This window comes from Taudactylus pleione, unplaced genomic scaffold (assembly GCF_031769625.1).
Source record: "Taudactylus pleione unplaced genomic scaffold, aTauple2 ptg000760l, whole genome shotgun sequence".
NCBI lineage: Eukaryota > Metazoa > Chordata > Amphibia > Anura > Myobatrachidae > Taudactylus > Taudactylus pleione.
In genome coordinates, this window is record NW_028285162.1 from 4013757 (window position 1) to 4036153 (window position 22397).

General features: G+C 39.3%; 1 protein-coding gene across 4 annotated transcripts in view; it reads right to left on the reverse strand.

The window, feature by feature from the left end:
* Nucleotides 1-5565: 5565 nt before the first annotated feature.
* Nucleotides 5566-22397, reverse strand: part of FAM120B (family with sequence similarity 120 member B) — a 273166-nt gene continuing 256334 nt past the window's right edge. Inside the window, exons 9-11 of one of the 4 annotated variants that reach the window (XM_088457412.1) lie at nucleotides 21727-21825; nucleotides 10823-10904; nucleotides 5566-6055 (exon numbers count right to left, since the gene is read on the reverse strand). In XM_088457412.1, coding sequence (XP_088313538.1) covers nucleotides 10846-10904; nucleotides 21727-21825 — 158 coding nt within the window. In that variant the 3' untranslated portion in view covers nucleotides 5566-6055; nucleotides 10823-10845. Of the gene's footprint in view, nucleotides 6059-10822; nucleotides 10908-18574; nucleotides 18641-21726; nucleotides 21826-22397 lie in introns of those variants that run through there. The other 3 variants (XM_088457410.1, XM_088457411.1, XM_088457413.1) reach the window with 3 other exon arrangements.

The following is a 22397-nucleotide window of genomic DNA, read 5'->3' on the forward strand; positions in this document are numbered from 1 at the left end:
CTCTTCCCCGCACCCCTGGAGCATTGGGTACAGGGGTAATAAAGTGAAATATAGAATTAAACTATTGTATTTTACAGTGGAATTTCAGGTGCCAGCATGCATGCCCTTTGGCACTTGTGGAACTACAAGTGCCAGCAGAAGGGTGGCACCTGTACCCCCACTATAAAATAAAGTTAAATAAAGACAAAACACACACACCGTGACAAGTAAAAGTTTATTGCATACACCTACCCACTCACACATACCTGTGCCAGCCGGTCTGTTCACTTGTCCCATGTAGAATCCATAATGACTGGCCCTGCAATAAAGAATCTATACTCACGTTCATCCTGGCGCTGGTCTCCGCAGCATCCCCGGGACTTGGCAAAAAAAAAAGCACACCCGAGCTACTGACCCATTATCTGTATGTGTGTTGCCACACAAACTGATAGCTTGCGAATGCCAGCTGACGGGACTGCGCGTGGTTTGCACGTCCCGCCAGCCAATCAGCGGCCGCTAACTGAAGAGCAGCCACTGATTGGCTCCATTTACTGACAGTTCCCACGTAGCTGTTTATTTCCCACTTTATTACCCTGGTACCCAAAGCTCCAGGGGTGCGGGGAAGAGCCCCAGCATTTTTGGATCCGGTGCTGGTTTTAAATATAGGGGGTAGCCTACTCAATTTTTCCACCCTATATTTAAAACCTGGACTAACCCTGCAGCCTTGTGTTGGTTTCTAAATTACGGTGGAACCCTACACATTTTGTTCCCCGTAATTTTAGAAACCAGGACTGGCTGGCAAGTCCGTGGCTGGTTAGGCTTTAGGGGGGGGCCCTATGTCATTTTTTTAAAAAACTTTTAACCCATTTTTGACAGGTTAGAACACAAGCAGCTTACACAAATCTCACTGATATGTGCAGGCTGCTTGCTCGGGAGAGGTTTGCAGAGAGAAGACACTGCAATCTTGGGTGAGTAATCTCCTGCAAAACCTGCTGCTCGGGGGAGAAATCTTGTTCTGCTTCACCATCGGACATCTCACTCTCAGCTAGACTCACTTCTTGGTAAATTTGAGAGTTTCGGGAGCCTCAAATCTCCCGAGTTTTAGCGTAGCTAATCGAGTTGAAAAAAAAGCAAACTCTCCCAGACTCGATTCTTAGTAAATTTACCCCTTATACTGTGTTTTTATACTGCTAATATGTATCTGTCTGGTATCATTGATATATTAATTCATGTATCACATGGTGTTTATCTTTTATATAAAGTGAAACTGTTTATTAGTACTTGTTGCAGCCTCACACTTTTATTCTGATATAGACTCAGGCTGGAACCTAGCGCAGTGTAATCTTTGCTTTTTCTAATGATTTATCTTTATTTGCAGTTAGCACCAAAACTTCATACACGTGCTGCTGGTTTTTTAGGTCGATCATAATCTTAATTCATATGAGCGCCGGCAGCTAGGTAAAAGTTCTACATAGGTTGTGTTAGTGGCCATAAGCAAATTATTGGAGCTACAGTAGTTAAATGGTGTCAAGTAGTTGAATTTTGCAACTTTTATAAATGGTGGAAACATGATAGCCAGCAAGTGGATTTCAGCAAATAAAAGTGTATAGAGTGGGTAACTTTATATACAAGGTTGTAAAAAGTTGGGAAAAAAATCTTGTAACACGCTTCTGCAAGTTCAGAGACCACTTTCTGATCATACAACATGCATGTCCCACATCATTTAACCCATTATTCTGCTTTTTAGACAAAATGACAAGAAAAATGATTGCCTGTATTTTACAATTAAAAAAGAACCTTTAAATGCATCATTATTTATTGGGAAGGGGTACCAGACGAACTACACTACAGTATGTTATGATGTTTATGTTGATTTCTAATTGAAATAAAAATGTTGGTGCAGTGGCTATCACCAGCGGTAAAAAGTTGTGTGACCTAGTTCATGGCTAATTTAATTTCGTCCCTAAACATTATATATGAAATAGAAGTACAAAATAATGAAATCCACACATGATAAAACATATCATGTATAATCATGATCAGTTACAGTTAATGTCCCCATAATAACCTCCCATTTACCACGTAAACTACACAAAGTGCAGGTTGAGTCTCCCATATCCAAAATGCTTGGGACCAGGGGTATTTTGGATAACGGAATATTCCGTACTTTGGAATATTTGCATATCATAATGAAATATCTTGGGAATGAGACCCCAAAATACACACAGAATGCATTTATGTATCATCTACACCTTATATACACAGCCTCCAGGTCATTTTATACAATATTTTCAATAATTTTGTGGCTCAAGCAAAGTTTGTGTACAGAAATCAAATTCATTTATGTTTCATATACACCTTATACACAAAGCCTGAAGGTAATTTTATACAATAGTTTTAATAATTTGTGACATAATTTTAGACAAAGTTTGTGCACATTGAACCATCACAAATCAAAGGTTTCATTATTTCAGTCATTCCAAAATAATTCCATATTTCGGAATATTCCGTATTTTGGAATATTTGGATATGGGAGACTCAACCTGTATATCCAAACCAATCATGAAGAAGAAAAGAATAAACAGCTTAAATCAAACCACAGGAACCTAATGAATGCAGCATTTGACGTAGAAATTGCGAAGTAAGAGCGTGCCGGAGTTCAAGTGAATGGTAAAACATTATATGAGGGGGGACCAAACTCCAAGAGCAATTATTCAAAACTCCTAAGCCCATCCGACTCTGCATTCTGGCCGGGCCAAATTGCAATATATAGCACCTATCCTTGTGTATCAATGCCTATTTCCCTATAGATTGTAAGCTTGCAAGCAGGGCCCTCTTACCTCTATGTCTGTCTGTTATTACACTGTTTTGTTCGATCAATGTTTCTAATTGTAAAGCGCAACGGAATATGCTGCGCTATATAAGAAACTGTTAATAAATAAAAAATAAATAAATTAACTCAAACGGCAGCATTATCATACTGGCGCCAGAGGCTCCCACCCTTAAGCAATAAAAGTTCTTTAAAACTGGAATTATCTTAAACTGATGCAGGGTTTACAACATTAGCTTCACAAGAAGATTTAAAGGTGACCACTGTATCAATAAAGGAGGACAGTGATGGATCGAATTAGAGGCATAAAGTGGAATTTTTTCCTCCATCCCAGAAACCACCAGACCATGCATATGGGAGTCAGCCCTAATACCACAAGCCAAAGGCTCAATGGCAATTGCAAACAAGGTAGCGGAGAGTGGGCAACCTGCCTAATGCCCTTAGAAAAAGAGAAAGAGCTAGTAGTAAAGCTATGAACACAGTCCCGAGCTACATCGTTTGAGTAGAGCAATTTCATCCACCACATAAAGGTGAGTCTGACACCAAACCAGCAAAGCAATTCCCAAAGATCCAACATAATCAAATTCTTTGACAGCATCAAGTGACACATATAAACGTCTCAGATTTATGCAGGTGGATTTTCCGGGCATGTACCCAGTTTGATATGGATGACTGATCTCAGCACTAACCCCACTAAACCTAATGGCCAATAATTTTGCAAGGATTTTTACACTGGTGGACAAACAAGAAATTGCAAGGTATGAATCAGTAAAGGCGAGAGCGATCCAAATTCAAACAAAGCATTAAACGCCTCCAACAATTTAGGGACAAAAAAGGCAGTATGCACCTTGTAAAGTTCTATAGAGAGACAAGCCACCCCAGAGATTTACCATTGGAAAAGAAAGCAGTAGCTTTGGCAATTTCTTTTACAGTAATCGGACAGTCAAGATACAGTAAGTGATACTATCATCAGTCAGCATGAGAAGAACAATGTCATCCAGATACAAAGTGAGGTTAAATTGGGTATAAAAAGCTCAGGAAGTATAGACCCTTGCAAACTGAGCACTAAACACGGTAACAATCTCCCTGGGCAAAGACTGCCTAAGTTCTAGAACATCAGAGATTTCATGCACCACAATAGAGGAAGATCCAGTCCTAGCAAAATAAACTACTATTCTTATCAATGGTGGCATATGGAGTATGGAAAGTAAAATAGAAGTGTGCATTTAATTTTATCAAGAAGATGTTTAGCCCATTCCCTCTCAGCCACCAACACTCAACTCTATCAATAGGTAATCGGCAAATAGTATACTGCTCCTCCAACAACTGATTCCTCTGCTCCAGTTCCTCCTATATACGCCAGGGGAATTGTTTGATCTGTGCCATCCTATCAACAAGGATGCGTTAAAGGCATCCAATAATCTTAAGGGGAAGGCAGACCCGGCATTGTTAGAAAAATACCCCTCCCAATTGTCGACAATTCAGAGCCAGCCCCCCACCCCCATAAGGCAGTAAGGATTCAACCACCAGAAAGTTTCACCTTTATCATGGTTCAGCTCTAAAACTAAAGAATGATCTGAGATACAGGAACCAGCACATGAGAGAGCAGAGCCAGGTCAATCTGTCAAAATAAATTATGTATAGACGAAAAGCATTAGAATTGCAGGATATCTGTATTACGAAGTCTCCAAACATCCACAAGACCCATTTCAATGACAACATTTCAGAAATTAGACCATCCTGAGAACTGTGCTGGCTCCACTCTCCCGAATCCTAATCAGAGTAACATTCAAGATGTTATTAAAATCACCAAGACAGAGAACTGGGACAATGGGAAAACAGGGCATTAAATCACTGCACTGTTTGAAAGCAAAATGGAGGAGGAACATAAATAGCCAATAATCTCAGAGGACTCTAATTAATAAACACATGCACAAAAACTTATCTACCCAGAGGGTTATTCAGAACCTTATGAGCATGAAAGCATATTTGTTTACCCATATGGAGAGCCCACATGAATTAGGATGATAAGAGTGAAAGGACCACCCTAACCAAGAGCTAAAACTTTACAAGATGATTCTCCAAAAAACATACAATATCAGGTTTAAAGGATTTCATCTTAGACAACACCAAGAACCTTTTATCTTGTCATTCAGACCTCGCACATTCCATGATAAAACAGTCACACCATTGGGACAAAAATCAAACAGGGAGTACCAGAAGAGAGAACAAAATGTGAAGGAAAGATAGGACACCCGTGAGCTCCAAATGAACCATAACACAGTCAAACATTACATAATTTCACAAACCACAATATAAAAATACACATAAACAAGGAACAATGAAATAGACATTACACAAACCCAACTCACCCAACCAAACCGCTCCACCCTGTATACTAACATACTGTAGTATAACTATCCAGTACCCCAAACTAAAATAAACATTTGTCGGTATTTTGATATGACAGCATTAATTAACATGATGCCTATTTACAGACAGATTACTCTGCAACTGTGGAGGTGTTCACAATCCCTCCTTGTAATGTCACTGTATTTTCAGGTGATGGGTATTTTCTCATGGCAGCCCTGGTTTCCATAATGGAGAAATGCATCAAGTGTGTTGTGGCAAGAGGATTTGAAATGTTGCTAAATTGCCTAGAAAAAGTTGTAACATACTCCAGTGCTCAAGGGGAACAGTAATAGTTCCATCTATATTGGGGAAAGGGGGCAGTATATAAAAAGTAAAAAAAAAAATACTCTCAGTTGCCTCTTTATTAGGTATACCTGTACAATTTTATACAAGTCAAACATGATGTTTACATTAAAGATACAACTCTGAGCCTACAATTAATGAAAATATGTAATCAGCCAAATCATGTGATCATAACATAATGCACAAAAGCATGCAGACATGTTTCTACAATTTACAGAACATGATTACAAAACAAAAAACATCAAGTGAGCTACAGTTCTATGGGTGAAAAATGCCTTGTTAATGAGAGAGATCAAAGAAGAATGGCCATACTGGTCCAATCTGACAGGCGATAGTAATTAAATTAACCATGTGCTACAACATTGCTATATAGAAGAGCATCACAGACTGCACAACATGTTGAATCTTGAAGAGGGTGGTTCCACTCATGTCAGCTATGAAGAACAGTAAACTGAGGCTATAGTGGCTAGAGGCTCACCAAAACAGCTGAAGATTGGCATAAAGGTTGTCTGATCTGACAAATCTTGATTTCTGCTGAGACAAGGCAGAAGACAAGGTTAAAATTTGGCATAAACAACTTAAATCAATGGATACATCCTGTGTTTCATGCTAATGGTGGAATGATGGGGAGAATGTATTATTGGCACACATTAGGTCTTTCATACCAATTGACAATTGTTTAAAAGAGTATGGTTGCTGACCATGTGCATTCCATTATCGCCACAGGCTATTCTATTCTAACTTCCAGGGTTGGCCAGTTTAAACCACCTTGGTTTAAACCAAATGTTTAAAAAAAACAAAAAACTCTTTTTTTAATTATGCTGTGACTACAGGCACAGCACAGTGACTTCTTAAACAGCCTATTATAAGGAAATCCGCCCTGGTATTATTCCACATTCTTGTTGCTTGTGGTCTTTATTTGAGTGAGCTGCACCAATACAGTAAATTAACACACACAACATAGAAATAGGGAGGGTGTACCAGATCAGAGAGGTACCAAATTTGAGAAGCATCAGCTAAGACTCCACTAACTCCTCTCCTAACAATCATATAGGACAGAAGAAAACCACAACTAACATTCTCAATCTTAAGGGTAAACAACTTCAACACATTAAAGAGGCAATATACCTCATGGTTAAATCTCCTTCAAGTTTATTTCAATTCAAAAGCTTCAGTCCTAGTGAGAGGAAGGAAGGAAGGAAAGGAAAGGAAAGAAGGAAGACTTAGGGGTACATTTACTAAAGTGCAGGTTTTTAGAAATGGAGATGATGCCCATAGCAACTAATCAGATTCTAGCTGTTATCTTCTAGAAGGTGCTAGATAAATGTTAAGTAGAATCTGATTGGTTGCCATGGGCAACATCTCCACTTCTAAAAACCTGTACTTTAGTAAATATACCCCTTATGGGGCATATCCACTAGCAGACTTTGAAATGACAGCACGATTACGACATTGTAATCATGCAGTCATTTCACAGTCTGTGCTGTGCCTACACTGAATGATCAGTCGTTCAGTGTAGGCACATCGATCATTCCCAAACATGCTCAACCTGATATTATCGTCATGTTGACCAGAATGTTCGGGCGATGGTTGATGTCGGAAACTACCAGCGGGAGCGCGCATCGCTGGTCGTTTCTGACATTAATGTGCCCGATTCATGAGCGATTGAACGATATTATTATCGTTCAATCGCTCATAGAAATCAGCAAGTGGATGTGCGCCCTTAGTCTGGCTCTATTTTAATGAGATAAAATATGAGATCAGAAAAGGATGTAGAGCTAAGTGCAAAGACCTCTAAACTAGTGTTTTTATTCAAAATGTTTAATGCCAGTGACATGCCAAGTGCTAATTAACTTTTTTTTTGAGTGTGTTTCTCTGAAAAGTGCTTTTGCCATTTGCAATACATTCAGATTTATTTAATGATAAAATAAGTAGGACTAATGCTTAACGTTAACTTATTCTTCTTTTCAATTTCATCTCTGAATGTACTTTGTATGTTTATGTCTATATACATATATTCAGATGTAATAGTCGTTCAATGTAGGCACATCTAGTAAAAGAGATGTACAATAATATCAAAACCTAATAATTTTGGATTGTTAATGTTAAAAAGCATTAAAACATGGTTGATCAAGGTTTCTAATACATAGCAATGTTTCACAGTATTAATATAATAAGCAGGGTTCTTTTATTGTTTTCATTAAAACATTATTGCAAACAAAAAAAATGGTTTAAACCAAAAAAAAATGTTTTTTCCAACCCCGCTAACTTCCGATGGTTAGTTTCAAACAGAATAATGTATCATGGGGCCTAATGTGTCATTTTCACATTATTTTTGCAAAAACAATCCTCCTATTATCAAAATGCGTGAAAAATTTTTTTTATCAGCAGCATGTAGCAAAAGAGTTACGAATAACATCGCATTGCGAAAAACCACTGTGGGTTATGAAACTAGTTTTGAGATGTGATATTATTTATACTTTTCGCAAATTCGTTGGCCAACACTCTGGATTCTGAAGCATTGTGCATGCACCGGAAAGAAGCGGAGCATGCGCCTTCATCAAAACCACAAACAATTCCCTTGTTTTGTCGCTCTGTGGAGGAGGAAGAAAAGCTTAATTTAATGAATAAATTAAAATATATTACATATTGTGGATCAATTTACTTACACGTGTCAAATAATTAATTACAATTAAAAATTCAATTTAAGTAGACTGATGAAGGCTCTTACTCACTAGTAACAAGTAGGCCAAGGAAAAGGAGAAGCTGGAAAACATGGGAGGTCTTTTCATACATAGATAGGCTCTCAGAACCTCTTCTCCTAAATCTTTTTATAAAAAAGCTATTTCTACGCCACCTGACAGGGATCGGTATAAAATCCCGAAGCCGGAAGACGGCAACAGAAGATCCCGACAGGTACGTTTTTTTTGCTATTACTAACCCTCTCCCCCCCCCCTAACCCTCCCTTAGGGGTGCCTAACCCTAACCTCCACCCAAGTGCCTAACCATAACCCCCCCTGTAAGTAACTAAACCTAACCCCCACTGCCCCGCAGACTAAACCTAACCCTCCCGGGGAAGCCTAACCCTAACCTCCCCCCAGGGGTGCCTAACCCCCCCCTTCCCCTAGCCTAACCCTCCCGGGGGGGTGCCTAACTCTAAGTCCGCCCGGGAGCCCCTATCCTAACCCAACCTGCGGCTGTCTGTGCCCTCCGCCCAGCTTACCTTCGTTCGGTATGCCGGGCGTCAGGCTCATTGCGTAGGATAATGATAGGCGTCGGGTTTTCGACGCCTATCATTAGACCCCTGCCGGGTTTAGCCAGTCGGAAAGCCGGCGGTCGGCATTTCGACCATCGGCTTCCCGACTGCATGCCATAAACAGGAGCAAGAAAATCTGATAAATATTTGCAAAAATTGAATGATACATTAAAAAATATTGTATTTTTACCACTTTTCAATTGCAAGCCAGAGGTTATGAGATCTTTAAAAAACAAAACTATTGCAATCATCTTTCACAAAAAAACTTTAATTTCCTGCTTAATACATCTAATGGAGCGTACACACGGTCAGATTTGTCAGACTTGTCAGATTTGTCAGATGAACGATTGAACGATTTGAACGATTTGACCAAAGTTTTGAACGATTTGAACGATTTGAACGATTGAACGATTTTTGACTGCATTAAAATGAATGGAATCGTCCAAGTCTGACTGCAAACACATCAGATATCAGAAATCGTTATCTGACCATCGGGAACGCGCATCGTTGATCGTCCATCGTTCAGGCATGTCAGATATGAACGATTTTCCTTCCGATATGAACGACTGAACGATTTTTAAATCGTTATCGTTCATATCTGAAGGAAAAATCTGATCGTGTGTATGCACCATAACTGATACTACATTATCGCATTTATCAAGCGATAATGATTTAATCGCATATTTTTTGCAAAATGAAGCTTGATACATTGGTCCCTATGTCACAAAGCACATAATCTCAGGCTGGGTATACAAGCATGACAATGAGTTCAGTGTACTCCAGTGGCCCCCACAGTCAATGCAAAAGAGCACTTTTGGGATGTGGTGGAATGACAGATTAGCAGCACGAATGTGCAACTGATAAAACTGCAGCAACTGTACGATGCTATCATGTCACCATGGATCAGAATCTCTAAGGAAGCTTCCAGCACCTTGCTGAATCCATGGCATAAACAATTCAGGCTGCTCTGACCAAAGGTTCTACCTAGTACTAGAAATGTATACATAATAATGTGGCTCTGAGTGTATACTTACCTTGTATCTAGTTGTTTATGATCTAACAAAATACACACAGATAAAAATTAAATCCACCATTGCTGAAACGGACTGCTCCTGAGGAGCTTCCAACATGAGATGTGTTAGTGTGTGATAGCCTGCCTAATCATAGATGACCAGCTAATCGGGATGATCCATGAAATATAACAGACTGCTCCTAATTACGTGGTCTTTTATGCAGTTGGCAGGCTTAAAAGACATTAAATAATTTATAATTGGACATTTATGAGGAGCACACAGTGTCGGCAATTGGGTTTACATTTTTAATCCATATGCAACTATTATTGTAGTTATTTACTGACTGTTTCAACAGGGAGCATGCTATTTATAGACTTATTATTTTTATGGGTCATTATTTATTTCATAAATGGGTGCTATATTATATATTAAATAAATGTGACACTGTGTTATTAAAGTATTAAATGGGGAAATAATTACAGATTTATTTAGAAATGGGGACACTAGGACTTGATTTATTATTAAGAAGACATTTTAATAAAAAAATCCCTCTCACCTGGGATCTCCTCTGTTCTTGCACCTAATGCCCTTTCCATGTGAACATCTCCACTGGCACTCACCAAAGTACCATATTAAGTGGAGTTTTGTCATTAAACATTTAGCCAGTACCACTGAAGACATGTGAAAAAAACAAAACAAAGTAAAATGCCCATGACTAATAAACAGAAAACCAAAAATTTAATTAACTAAACAGTATAATGTTCCTTTCCCAAATTACATTTCACAACTGTAATTTTATTTTTGACGATTTTTCAATCATAAATACAATAATATATCATTATTCATCTCTCAATGAATAATATGATAGATATGTGATTACAAAGTAAGGCAAACTCTTTTTCTACTTTATGAAGAAAACTTCATAAAATAGATATGTCAAACTGCTGCAGTTACCAAAATTACAAGTAGTGACAAATTACTAACTTAAAAAAGACACATACAGTATAAACAAAATACTCTCTGAAATACCTATGTAATTTTATGTTCATTCCTCACTGATTTGAAAACTGCTGCCCTCTTCTTCTCTGGCCTCTGTGCCACAATCTTTGCCCTGCTGAAGTAAGGAAGAACAGAAATAGTGTCTTGTAAAATGTACAATAAATCCTACAATTTATGGATAGTTTTAGTGTACACTACTGCAGTACATTCACAGATCAGCCACTGTAACACCGGTACATATAATGCATACTGTTTTCAAAATCTTAAATACCAATAGATACATCTGGTAATAAAAAGGTGTCTTTTACTACTCACATGTTACCAGATGTTATTTGTACGCATCACGTTAGGGTAAATTTTATAACCATGGAATTCATTATGTATAGAAAAAACAATATTTTACTGGAAATATATTCAGTTTAGGCAATGTCTTCATATTTTCAAATGTATATTCGCAAATGTTATTTGCAACATGAAAATTAAGTTTAGTGCAGGCTAAGGATTCCTAGCTAATCGGTCATTGAAGTATCCTTATTTTGAAATATTAGTCACATGGTAGCAAACTGGCTCCCAATTAGTGGCGGATTTTACCTAGGGTACCAGTTTGATCACTTGTGCACATGCGCGGGATTGTGATAATGTGCATGTGCACAATTAAAGGCCGCCCTGCCAGACAGGAAAGGAGCAGTCACTGCTCCCTATGATGCCTACTTGTCTTGGAGCCATAGGTTTGATTTTAACAAGCTCACTACCTTTGCACTTACATGTTATACATATATTTACATAAATTTCACCCAGGTAATCTGGGCTTCAACCACAATTTAAAAAATATATTTCTAGGTTATTTGGCTGCTGACAATAATGGACCCTTTTGTGGGTTTGTATATATATATATATATATATATATATATATATATATATATATGTGTGTGTGTATGTATGTATGTATGTATATGTATGTGTGCAGCAGAGGCATTAGACTGTAAACTCCACAGAGGCAGGAACTAATGTAAATGATAAGCATTCTCTGTAAAGTGCTGCATAACAAAAATAAAGTACAAGGATAAAATAAAAGATATAAAGAAAATATTACAAAAATTGATAGAAAATGCTGCATTACTTTTGCGCAAGTTAATTATGCTATATGTTTAGCAGTGAGTATTGTTTTGAAATTATCAGCGGATACAGACAATATGCACAATGGGCTAAAATAAATGACAATGTAAGCCAGAAATAGTTAGCAGGTTTATTAATAGATACATTTACAGAGAGGTCTGTTTCAATGATCTGAGTACTTGGCATCTATTAAACAATATTTCAGTAAACTTAAAACTGAGAAAGGTTGATCAGCATTGATGGCTCAGAAGAATGAGTGGAGATGCATGCAAATGTTTGTGGAGAATGCTGGAATTTATTAAGAATTAATGTTCGTAGAAGAGAAATATGAAATGTGGGAAATCTTCAACTGAGGAGGTAGCTCCAGTTTATACACCACCAGATTGATAATTTTAAGAATACGATACAGTCCAATGAAATGTGGAGCAAATTTCATGCTCGGAACCTTCAGTCGAATGTTTTTTGTTGACATCCACACACTATATCAATCTTCAGAAGAGGAACGGCAAGACGTTTATGATCTGCAAACTTTTTGTAGTTAATAGAAGCTTTTGCCAAGGAGGAGTGTTTTTCCATATATCAGAAAACCTGGAAAAAAAGAGAGACCATCGAGCTTGTTTGGCATTCAAATGATGAGCTGTCTTGAGATAAAAGAGATTCTTATGATCGGTGATGATTGTAATAGGGAATTTAATGCCTTCCAAAAGGTGTCTCCATTCCTCTAGTGCCAATTTCATAGCCAACAATTCTTGATCCCCTATGGGATAATTCCTCATGGCCAGGGAAAATTTGTGAGAAAATAAACCACAAGGATGATTCTTCCCATTTTCAGCCACTTGAGACAGTACAGCTCCCACTCCTACGAAAGAGGCATCGACTTCTAATGTGAAGGGTTTCTCAAGTTGTGGTTGAAAAAGAATTGAAGCTATGAAAAAAGCTGTTTTGAGTGCTTGGAAGGCAGCCACCGAGCAAGGAGGCCAACGAGACGGATTAGCACCCTTAGTGAGAGCCGTGATGAAGGCTATGATAGTAGAAAAGTTTAAAATGAATCAATTTTAATAATTAGAAAAGCCAAGAAACCGTTGGATGGCTTTCAAGAAGTTCGTTTGCGGCCAGTCTTGGATGGCTCTTAGCTTGTCTGAATCCATTTGAATGGAATTTCCCGATATGATATGCCCCATAAATGTCACGGAGGACTGTTCAAAAAGACATTTGGAAATTTTCCCTTACAGATGATGACTTCGAAGATGTAGACGATGGGTTTGCAGGTGCTCTGAAAAAATTAAAATGTCGTCCATATAGGCTACAACAAATTTGTAACGGACATCTCGGAAGATTTCATTGACTTAGCTCAGAAAGACTGCTGGCGCATTACACAAGCCAAAAGGCATTACCAAGTACTTATATAGGCAGTCTCTCATATTAAAAGCGGTTTTCCACTCATCCCCTGCCTTAATATGGATTAAATTATAGGCTCCACAGAGATCCAATTTAGTGAAAAGGGACGCTACATGAACTTTATCAAAAAGCTCCGAGATGAGTGGCAAAGGATATCTATTTTTTATGGTGATTTGATTCAGCCCACGGTAGTCTATGCAGGATCTGAGACCCCCGTCTTTCTTCTTGACAAAGAAGAATCCGACCCCAGCAGGAGAGGAAGATAATAATAATAATAATTTTATTTATATAGCGCTTTTCTCCCATAGGACTCAAAGTCGCTTTACAAACATCAGAAAACATGGTACATTGTACAAGGATTTTGTGTTGCAAAAAAAAAAAAATAGAAAACCACACCGAGATAATTAACACTAACCAAAAACCTAGAGAGCACAATAAGCATATTGCAGGGTTGGTGCAGACATTTTGGGAAATTACTTCCATGGGTTATATATTCCACCCACAAAGGTACCAAATGAGGCAGCCGTCTTGGGCGCACTACGTAGGATTACCCTGTGTTGAATAGGTTACACCTAGATGAGATGACACAAAATGGGTGGTTGAAAAATCTTGATGCTAGGAGTAGGGTCCCAACATAATAGTCAGGTCCATGTAGTTTTCATCCCATCCACGAGTGTACCAGGTGAGGCAGCCATGGTGGGCGCACTAAGAAGGTTGCACTGTGGGAGATAAACCATACAAGGACCCAAGGAATATATTGGAAACTGACACATGTGTGGCAGTATGATATACCCTTTGTGAATAGATCCACATGAAGTACATCCTGCCCATGGACGATGCATTTCAGTGGATGTATAGCACACCAGTATAGCATACAGTTGGGTGGAAGTACATTTTACAAAACAGGGATTAGTAAATACAGCAAACAGTGCTGCAGTTCGGGCATGAGATCTACGGGTGACTGAAACATTTGAAATACGAAATGCACTGAATTAATAGATCCACATGTTTGTTCATCCTGCCCAAGAAGAACCATCCGAGGCAGCCATCTGGGGCGTGCTGTGTAGGTTACATCTGGCAGGGTGTGCAAGTAGCGGAAGTATAACGTCCAGGTTGAGAAAAAAAATCAAAAAGAATAAAACCATGTTAAACTTAATCAGAAATTAAAAAATGATAGAGTAATCTGCAAAAAGCCACAGCGTCTCCTTCGCTCGAGTGTGTGGTCTTATAAAACTCTTGGCCAGGTTTTCTTTTATGTAGTTGGACATAGCAGCTGTTTCGGGAATCAAAAGAGGTTATATATGGCCATGACGTGGCATCTTCCCGGGGGATAAGATCGATGCCGCAGTCCCAAGGGCGATGGGGAGGCAATTTGTCTGCAGCGTTTTCACAAAAAATTTCAAAGAAATCTTGATATGGTTTTGGCAGAAGAGAATCTGGTTTAGAAGTCAATTGATCTGATGTAGGAAGCTTCAGGGAAGATTCAGTAGAGACTTGTTGGGTTTGTACTGGAACAACACAAGGAAGACACTGGTGAAAACAATTGGATCCCCAAGCCATGCATGGTGGACCAGTTCAGTTTGGGGTTATGAGTCTTAAGCCATGGTAGACCTAGGAATAGAGATTAGGAAGTTTTAGGTAGAACCAATAATTCTAACTCCTCTTGATGTAGGCATCCTACCCACAGTGAAACATGTACAGTCGCTGAATATATAATGTCTCCTAGGATCTACTCCAGAAATTGCCATTTTGCTTGGAAGAGGGAGAACTGGGATTCCTAGTTCATGTGTCAGAGATTCAGAAATAAAATTTCTGGCGGCTCCTGAGTCCACTAAGGCTTTAATATTTTTGATTCAAGTCTTGAAACGACTTGAATGGTAAAAGACTATACAATGAATGGGGAGGCTTAGTTAACACACCAAACCGGACGCTCCCGAAACCAGTTAGGGTCTCTCATTTCTCTCAGGAGAAAACAAACTTTAAGAATATGATCAGGGGCTGCACAGTAAAGGCAAAACTTGTTCTGCGGGTTCGCTCAGCCAAAGTCAAATGAGACCTGCTGACCTGCATAGGTTCCTCTTTAGTTGGTGCATGAGAGAAAGAACGTGCAGTTGGCGAAAATCGATCCTTAAAATGATCTTCACCCCCTTTACTAGCCTGCTATTCTCTGTGGCTCTGTGGCGCAAGTCAATCTTAATACGTAAAGATATTACATCATATAAGGACTCAGGAACATCGAGAAGCAAACTCATCCTTCATTCTCTGACAATTTGTGAAGAAATGCTGCCCAAGCGCTTCATCGTTCCACTTTAACTCGGAAGCGATTGTCTGGAATTGAACCACACACTGGCCCACTGTGCGTGTAGCAGATCAGAGGAAGCCGAGGCAGTCCGGTCTGGCTCACTGAAGATTCTTTTGAAAGAACAAATACAATTTTCATAATTGGAGACGATCAGCTTGCTCCCATAATGGAGAGACCCAATCCAAGGCAGTTTCGGATAATAAGGAGATGATGTATGCCACCTTTGACCTTGGAGTGGGGAAATTCCAGGGCAGACATTCGAACTGTATCTCGCACTGATTGATGAAGCACCGGCAGCATCTGGGGTTTCCATCAGAGCGCTCAGGAGAGACCAACTGTAGATGAGACTTTTGAGTTACTGCTGCTGGAGGAGTAACTGGAGCAGATCCAGAGGGAACAGGAAGTATAGTGGCCAGAATTGACTGAATGGATAGTAACTGACTGGAGAGTCCTGGAAATATTGAGCCACCTGATGTTGTGCTGCCTCCTGATTCTCAATGCGAGAGGCAAGATCTTGTAACACCCCTGCACTCTGTGATTCTATGGCTTCCATTGGGCCTGTACAAACTGTCAAGTTTGGGCTATGGTGGTCCCCTGTAGAGGGATTAGGAGACATGGACCCAGGTTGAGAAAGGAATCTGAGGGGAGGGGCCTGGATATATGCCTTCCTCATCCACAAGTACCGGATGTTGGATAGACCTGACCAAAGGCGTGGAGTCTAACTTACAGGGAGGTGTTTACCAATGACCCCTCTAAGCGGGATTTGGGCTTAAGCTGCACCCAGCAAGCAGGTCGCTGCCCTTTGGTAAGGTATCTGGAACAAGTGGGAAATGGAATAACACTATCACAGGGAAAGCACAGTAGAATGATACTGGAAGTTTTGCACTTGGGTGATGTACTGGGTACATACCCTGTTGGCCGCTCTGCTCCCCACCTTTGGAACTCTCTCCCGCTTCCCATCAGCCTCTCCACCTCTCTTCAATCCTTCAAACGGGCTCTCAAGACCCACTTTTTCACCAAAGCCTTCCAGCTCTCTTCTTAACTTGCTGCTACATACTCAATCCTCCCTGCCTACCCCGTCTGTGTCAACCCCTGTTTGTCTGTCCCTCCCCTTTAGAATGTAAGCTCCTATGAGCAGGGCCCTCTACCCTCTTGTGCTTCTCCTTACTCTACCTTCATCTACTTCTTACTCTCCACCAGGGCACATAACACTTGGTTGCTTTGCATTGTTGCTTATCTGGGTGTTATGGTCGCGAATGTAGCAATGTACATTATCCTTGCACTGTATTGTATTGTATTGCTCTGTAAGTCACTGTAAATTAACCTATTTGTTTATGTACTTTGTAGGGCGCTGCGGAACACTTGTGGCGCCATATAAATAAACGATAATAATAATAATAATCCAGATGCAGGGTGGACACAGGAGAATGGCACTAGGAAATTGTACTTGAATTATGTATTAAGTACACACACTGTGGCTTCAGACGCAGAACTGGCACAGGAGAATGGCACTAGGAGTTTGTACTTGGATGACAAATTAAGTACACAGACTGTGGTTCCCGACGCAGAATTGGCACAGGAGGATGACACTAGGAGATTGTCCTCGGATGACGTACTGAGTGCATACACTGCGGTTCCAGAGGCAGAACTGGCACAGGATGATGACACTTCAGAGATAGTACTCAAATGACATACTGAGTACACACACACCATGGGTAAACAGTAGGAGAGTATCACTGGAAGAAAGCAGCTTGGAACCTGGAACGCTGCAACAGCAAGAATACATTGGAACTAATGACATTGTACAGGCAACTTCCTGTTGTCTGGAGCCCGGCTAAATACCCTAAGGTAGCAGTCCATTGGAGGATAGTGTCAGCTAATAGCAACCAATGCTACCGTTGGGTAAAGGTCAATCAGGTGATGTAGAGAAATAGAAATTCTCCGGTGCTGAATGGAGTCACAAAACAATTATCCCCCTGCAGCTGTTCAATATGGTAGCAAACCAAGAAATAGAGGAAACAAATAAACTAAATCAATGAACAACACTGATGAGATAGAAAATATTCTGGAAAAATGCCCATATATACATATCGACAGTGAAGTTAACGTTTCATATTGAATACCCCTCTTTGTGTTATAACACACTTAGGACCTCATTCAGAGTCGGTCGAAGCGGCCGCACGCCACCGATGTTCGCTGTACTGCGCATGTGTAGAGTTCGCAATGCGCGTGCGCAAACTAGCCGCTACGATCAGAAATTTCTCTCTCCTTGAACACAGCCAGGTTGGTAGTTTGAGTGACAGATTGAGGCGTTTGTGGGTGGTAACAGGGGAAGGTGCTTGAAAACGGGGGAGTGGAGATCCGAACGCAGACGTGCCTAATTATGCGAACAGCGTTTTATGGGAGTGCATACGGTTTATGGGAGTGCATAATTAACACAGTAGCGTCATGGCACATGTGACATGGGAGGTTTTTACACTGACATGATCGTAGAGCTTAAAAGAGGGTATGGTCAACCTTAAGCTCTACGACCAGTTCTGATGGTTCCCGATGGTCTCGATTAATCCTTATATGCCCGGAGATGACGTGCAATGCGTACAAGAAGGCGGCGTATTTTTTGGAATTCCGACCGCTTCCTCCCCTTGGTTGGCCAGCTACCGATATAAAACTTAGGGACGCAACTTGTGAGGGAATCATTTGCATATCCGGCCCATTTTCCCGTACGACCGTGCGGCCGCTTCGACCGACTCTGAATGAGTTCCTTAGTCCTTATAATACACGGCTGCCTCTAGACTGGTTCTGATTAAAGAAAGTCTGATTGAGACGTGCTACAGCTGAGCACAAATGCCCCACTAATCAAAGAAGAAATTTAGCACTGGGTTTGGATAAACACAAGCAGTATCCTACCATAAACTAGGATCATATTTAACTGTGTCCTCTTTTTTGAATACTTTTTTCTTCTTTACCTGTCGGCCTTTTTGATTCACTTTCCCACCTCTTTTTCTCTTTCTATTGTCTATTAGTCCAATTATCTGCAAAACATATCTGCATGTTTAAAATCAATATTAATAAGTTTATGTTTAGTACTGCACGAACAGCTATATTAAAAACCTTTTATATTAAAAACTTTTTTTGTTTGGGTTCCTGTCCATATATTATAACATCTCTTGGTCTGGGTATCAGTTCATCTATTATGACATCTTTATGATGATTATAAATTATAACTATTTGAACCATTATGTATAGGTATATGATTTAGCTTGCATTGTCATCTGAGTGCTACAAATATAGAAGGGCTTGTCATACTATACCATCAATAAACACCCCAAAGCTCTCTTTTCTTTATATAACATTAGAAAATGGTATATAGGCTCTTTAAAATAATTATGTGAATATTATTAAAAAATTGCCTCAAGTTGGGATAATTCCCTAGATGTTTTATTATTGTATAATAAATTATGGTTTCTGTTTAGATAAGCCATCCTCCTACAGAAGTAAGTATACAGATCTCCTATTTGCACTTAAAGTACCTTTTAAGTGTACTAGAGATACTGTTTAAGCATATTTATGCATCCGTATTTAGATTTAGATGTATATACTTTGCATAATAAATTAGTCTAAATACTACATATGTAGTATCAAAAACAGTTTCTTTATATTTTTTATATATTTATTAATATTATTACCATCGTGAGTTATTATTATTTTGGAAAAAATCTATTATTTCTGGAAATGTGTCTATATTTGAAAAATATTTGTTTCTATATCTGGAAATGTGTCCATATATGTAATACACTTATTTTTTGTATTATAATGATCTAAAGCCTACAAAAGGCAATTAAGTCATTTAGGTGTTTTTAATTAAAGTTAATAGGTTTCAGTATTTAAGAAGGGTTGAACCTCTATATTGTCACACCGCTCTGAAGAAATCCCTATTGGGAAGAAATGTGTTAGGTTTCAGAACAAGACTGTTACAATTCATTGCTGATATCTGCAGCCCAATATGAGTGCTTATCCCGCTGTCAAGTGCTGTTTAGTACAAGCCGCTACTTATTGCTTCTTTGGTCACGTCTATACCTTACAGTGGAAAGGAGCCGGACAGAGTACAGTCTGTCACGTTTGTTCCGATGCTGATACTGAGCCTCCAGCTCGGTTTTCTATTGTTGCACATTCCCCTCACAGACGGATGGAGATGAGGACTGTGCATTAGTGCTGGCGCAGAATCACACAACCTGGTACTCATCTGCCGCACACTCTCTGTACAGCGAAACAAGGACAGAGGCTGCATTTCTGTGCCGACGCCGAACCACCCCATCCAGTGTTCACCTGCCGTACACTCTCTGCACAGGGGGTTGAAAACGAGGATCGAGGTTTATAAAGCATGCTACCTCGGTAGAACAGCATCCCGACGACATCCCTATCAGGCCAACGAAGGTTGAGAGAACCAGGCATTCTGCTTAACGTAACAATTCATAAAGCAGTTAATAAGCTGTGTTTATGCAGAGTCCAATACCACCAACAGGATACTGCACTTTAGCAGTTCAAATTGGCAAGTACTACAAACTATTGTTTATATAAGTACATGTTGGATCTTTGTATCTAATTTTAAACAACGAAGTGACTCTGCCGGCTTACTTTGTAAATTTTACATGGAACAACTGATTACTGTTTCTACTTAAAAGCGGATATAACTTCAATACCATATTTCAGACTTTTCAGTGTTGTTTTGGTGATTGACAGTGTGCGTTTTACTTGTGGCTGCTGGGACAACAATGAAGTAACACTACACATTGTAGTATTACTTTTTTATATTTAATTACAGTGGACATTTTATTCATTTTATTATTATTTTTTATCTTTTCATTTCTAAATTTTTTGTTAATAAACATGTAGATCATGTTCTCATATGATCTACATGTTCACATGTAGATCTTTGGATCTCATATTGAGAGTCGACAGCAACTGATTCCAAATGCAAATGTCACACCTAGAATCAACTCCAGACCTTTTACCTGCTTAATTGATAATGAAATGACGAGGGAATAGCCCACACCTGTCCATGAAATAGCTTTTGAGTTGATAGTCCCATTACTTTTGGCCCCTTAAAAAGTGGGTGGCACATATTGAAACTGTTGTAATTCCTACACCGTTCACCCGATTTGCATGTAATTACCCTCAAATTAAATCTGAAAGTCTGCAGTTAAAGTACATCTTGTTTGTTTCATTTCAAAGCCATTGTGGTGGTAAATAGAGGCCAAAATATTAAAATTCTGCCAATGTCCCAATATTTATGCACCTGACTGTATATATATATATATATATATACACACATATATATTTGTGTATTTATTTTAATGTTATATTGTGTCAGAATTTAATTATTCGTATAATAAATGTGATTAATTTGTATATATGGGCATTTTTCATCAGCGCTGTTCATTAATCAGATGATGTAGACTGTCATGGCTGCGCCCATGATGGTAACCGCAGGAACCAAATCACGAAGTGAGCACATGGATGTCCTAGCAGACCACAGGTATAATCCTCAGCGCGTCATTTGCCACTGCACCTGGCGTCTGATCGCTCGACAGGTCAGGGGAAGCCGGCGCTGAGGTTAGTAACGGCTGATCCTAGGCCGCAACCTGACAATTGCTAGGACCTGTCCCAATGAGAAAGTCTGGATTTAGGTAAATTTAAAAATACATTTTTAAAAGAAACACTGTATGATTTTCAATTGATTTATACTGTAGTCATTTTCACTTTGTGTGTCCCAGCAAGTCTTAAAAAATATATATTGTATGCCACTCTGGTTGCATACAACTCCCAATGGGCACAAGCACCAATTAATCATTTTGTCCACACATGCAGGTCGTCCTCTGACCACATTAACCATCAGTCATTGTGGTTGATATTGCTGCGTCTGTGGCCCTGCATTCTTATATATATAAGTTGACAGAATGTCAAATGCTTATTTACGTATATGGAATCTCCTGCTTAGTATATACTTTGCGTTGCTCTGTTATTCAAGCATTTCCTCTAGTTTAATGCTTGTTTCATGTAGCTTATGAAACTAGAAATAAAAATAATACAAATATACAATACATGTTCACAAGCTTACCTTGGTCTTTTGGTGGCTTCCTACCAACAGTATGCCACTCATTTGTTTCACTTTCATGTTCACGTTTAGGACTAAAATGAGACTGCTCGCCTGATTTCCCTACAATAAATAAATAATTAAATAAAAAACTAAAAATAAAATAGGCAATTTTTACACAGTGTACTAAATCTTGGCAAATATAATTACTGCCCTTTCGGGCCTGTTCATTATGTTAATCCAGTCCCTGATAATTAAAAATTCTGCCTCGCTGTGAACACCAGAGCAATTAATCTTTTGTTCCGGCACAGAGACAGTTTGGATCAGTTGTCCTTGCAAATGTCTTCACTGCTTTACTAGTGGTGAAATTTAGCACTGCCGAGTCTGGGGTTCACACAGATGCACAAAGCTCCAGCGTCTGGTGGAAGGAGCCAAGTGCAGTGGTGGTGGGATCTGAATGGATCCCTCTTTACAATCCGGGTCTCCTGCCCATAGGGAAGGAGTAGGGTGCGGGAACAAACGCCATCTGAAGAAAATGGCGTATGTTCCCGCAGTCAAGATCCGAAAATATTGTATTTTTGGAGCTTGATGAATTTAGGACCCCATACAGTGATCGGGGCTGACTGGTAAGTAGGAGATACCAGTGATATGTCCTGCGTTACCTTTATAATGAATAGCCATTATACTTATAATTA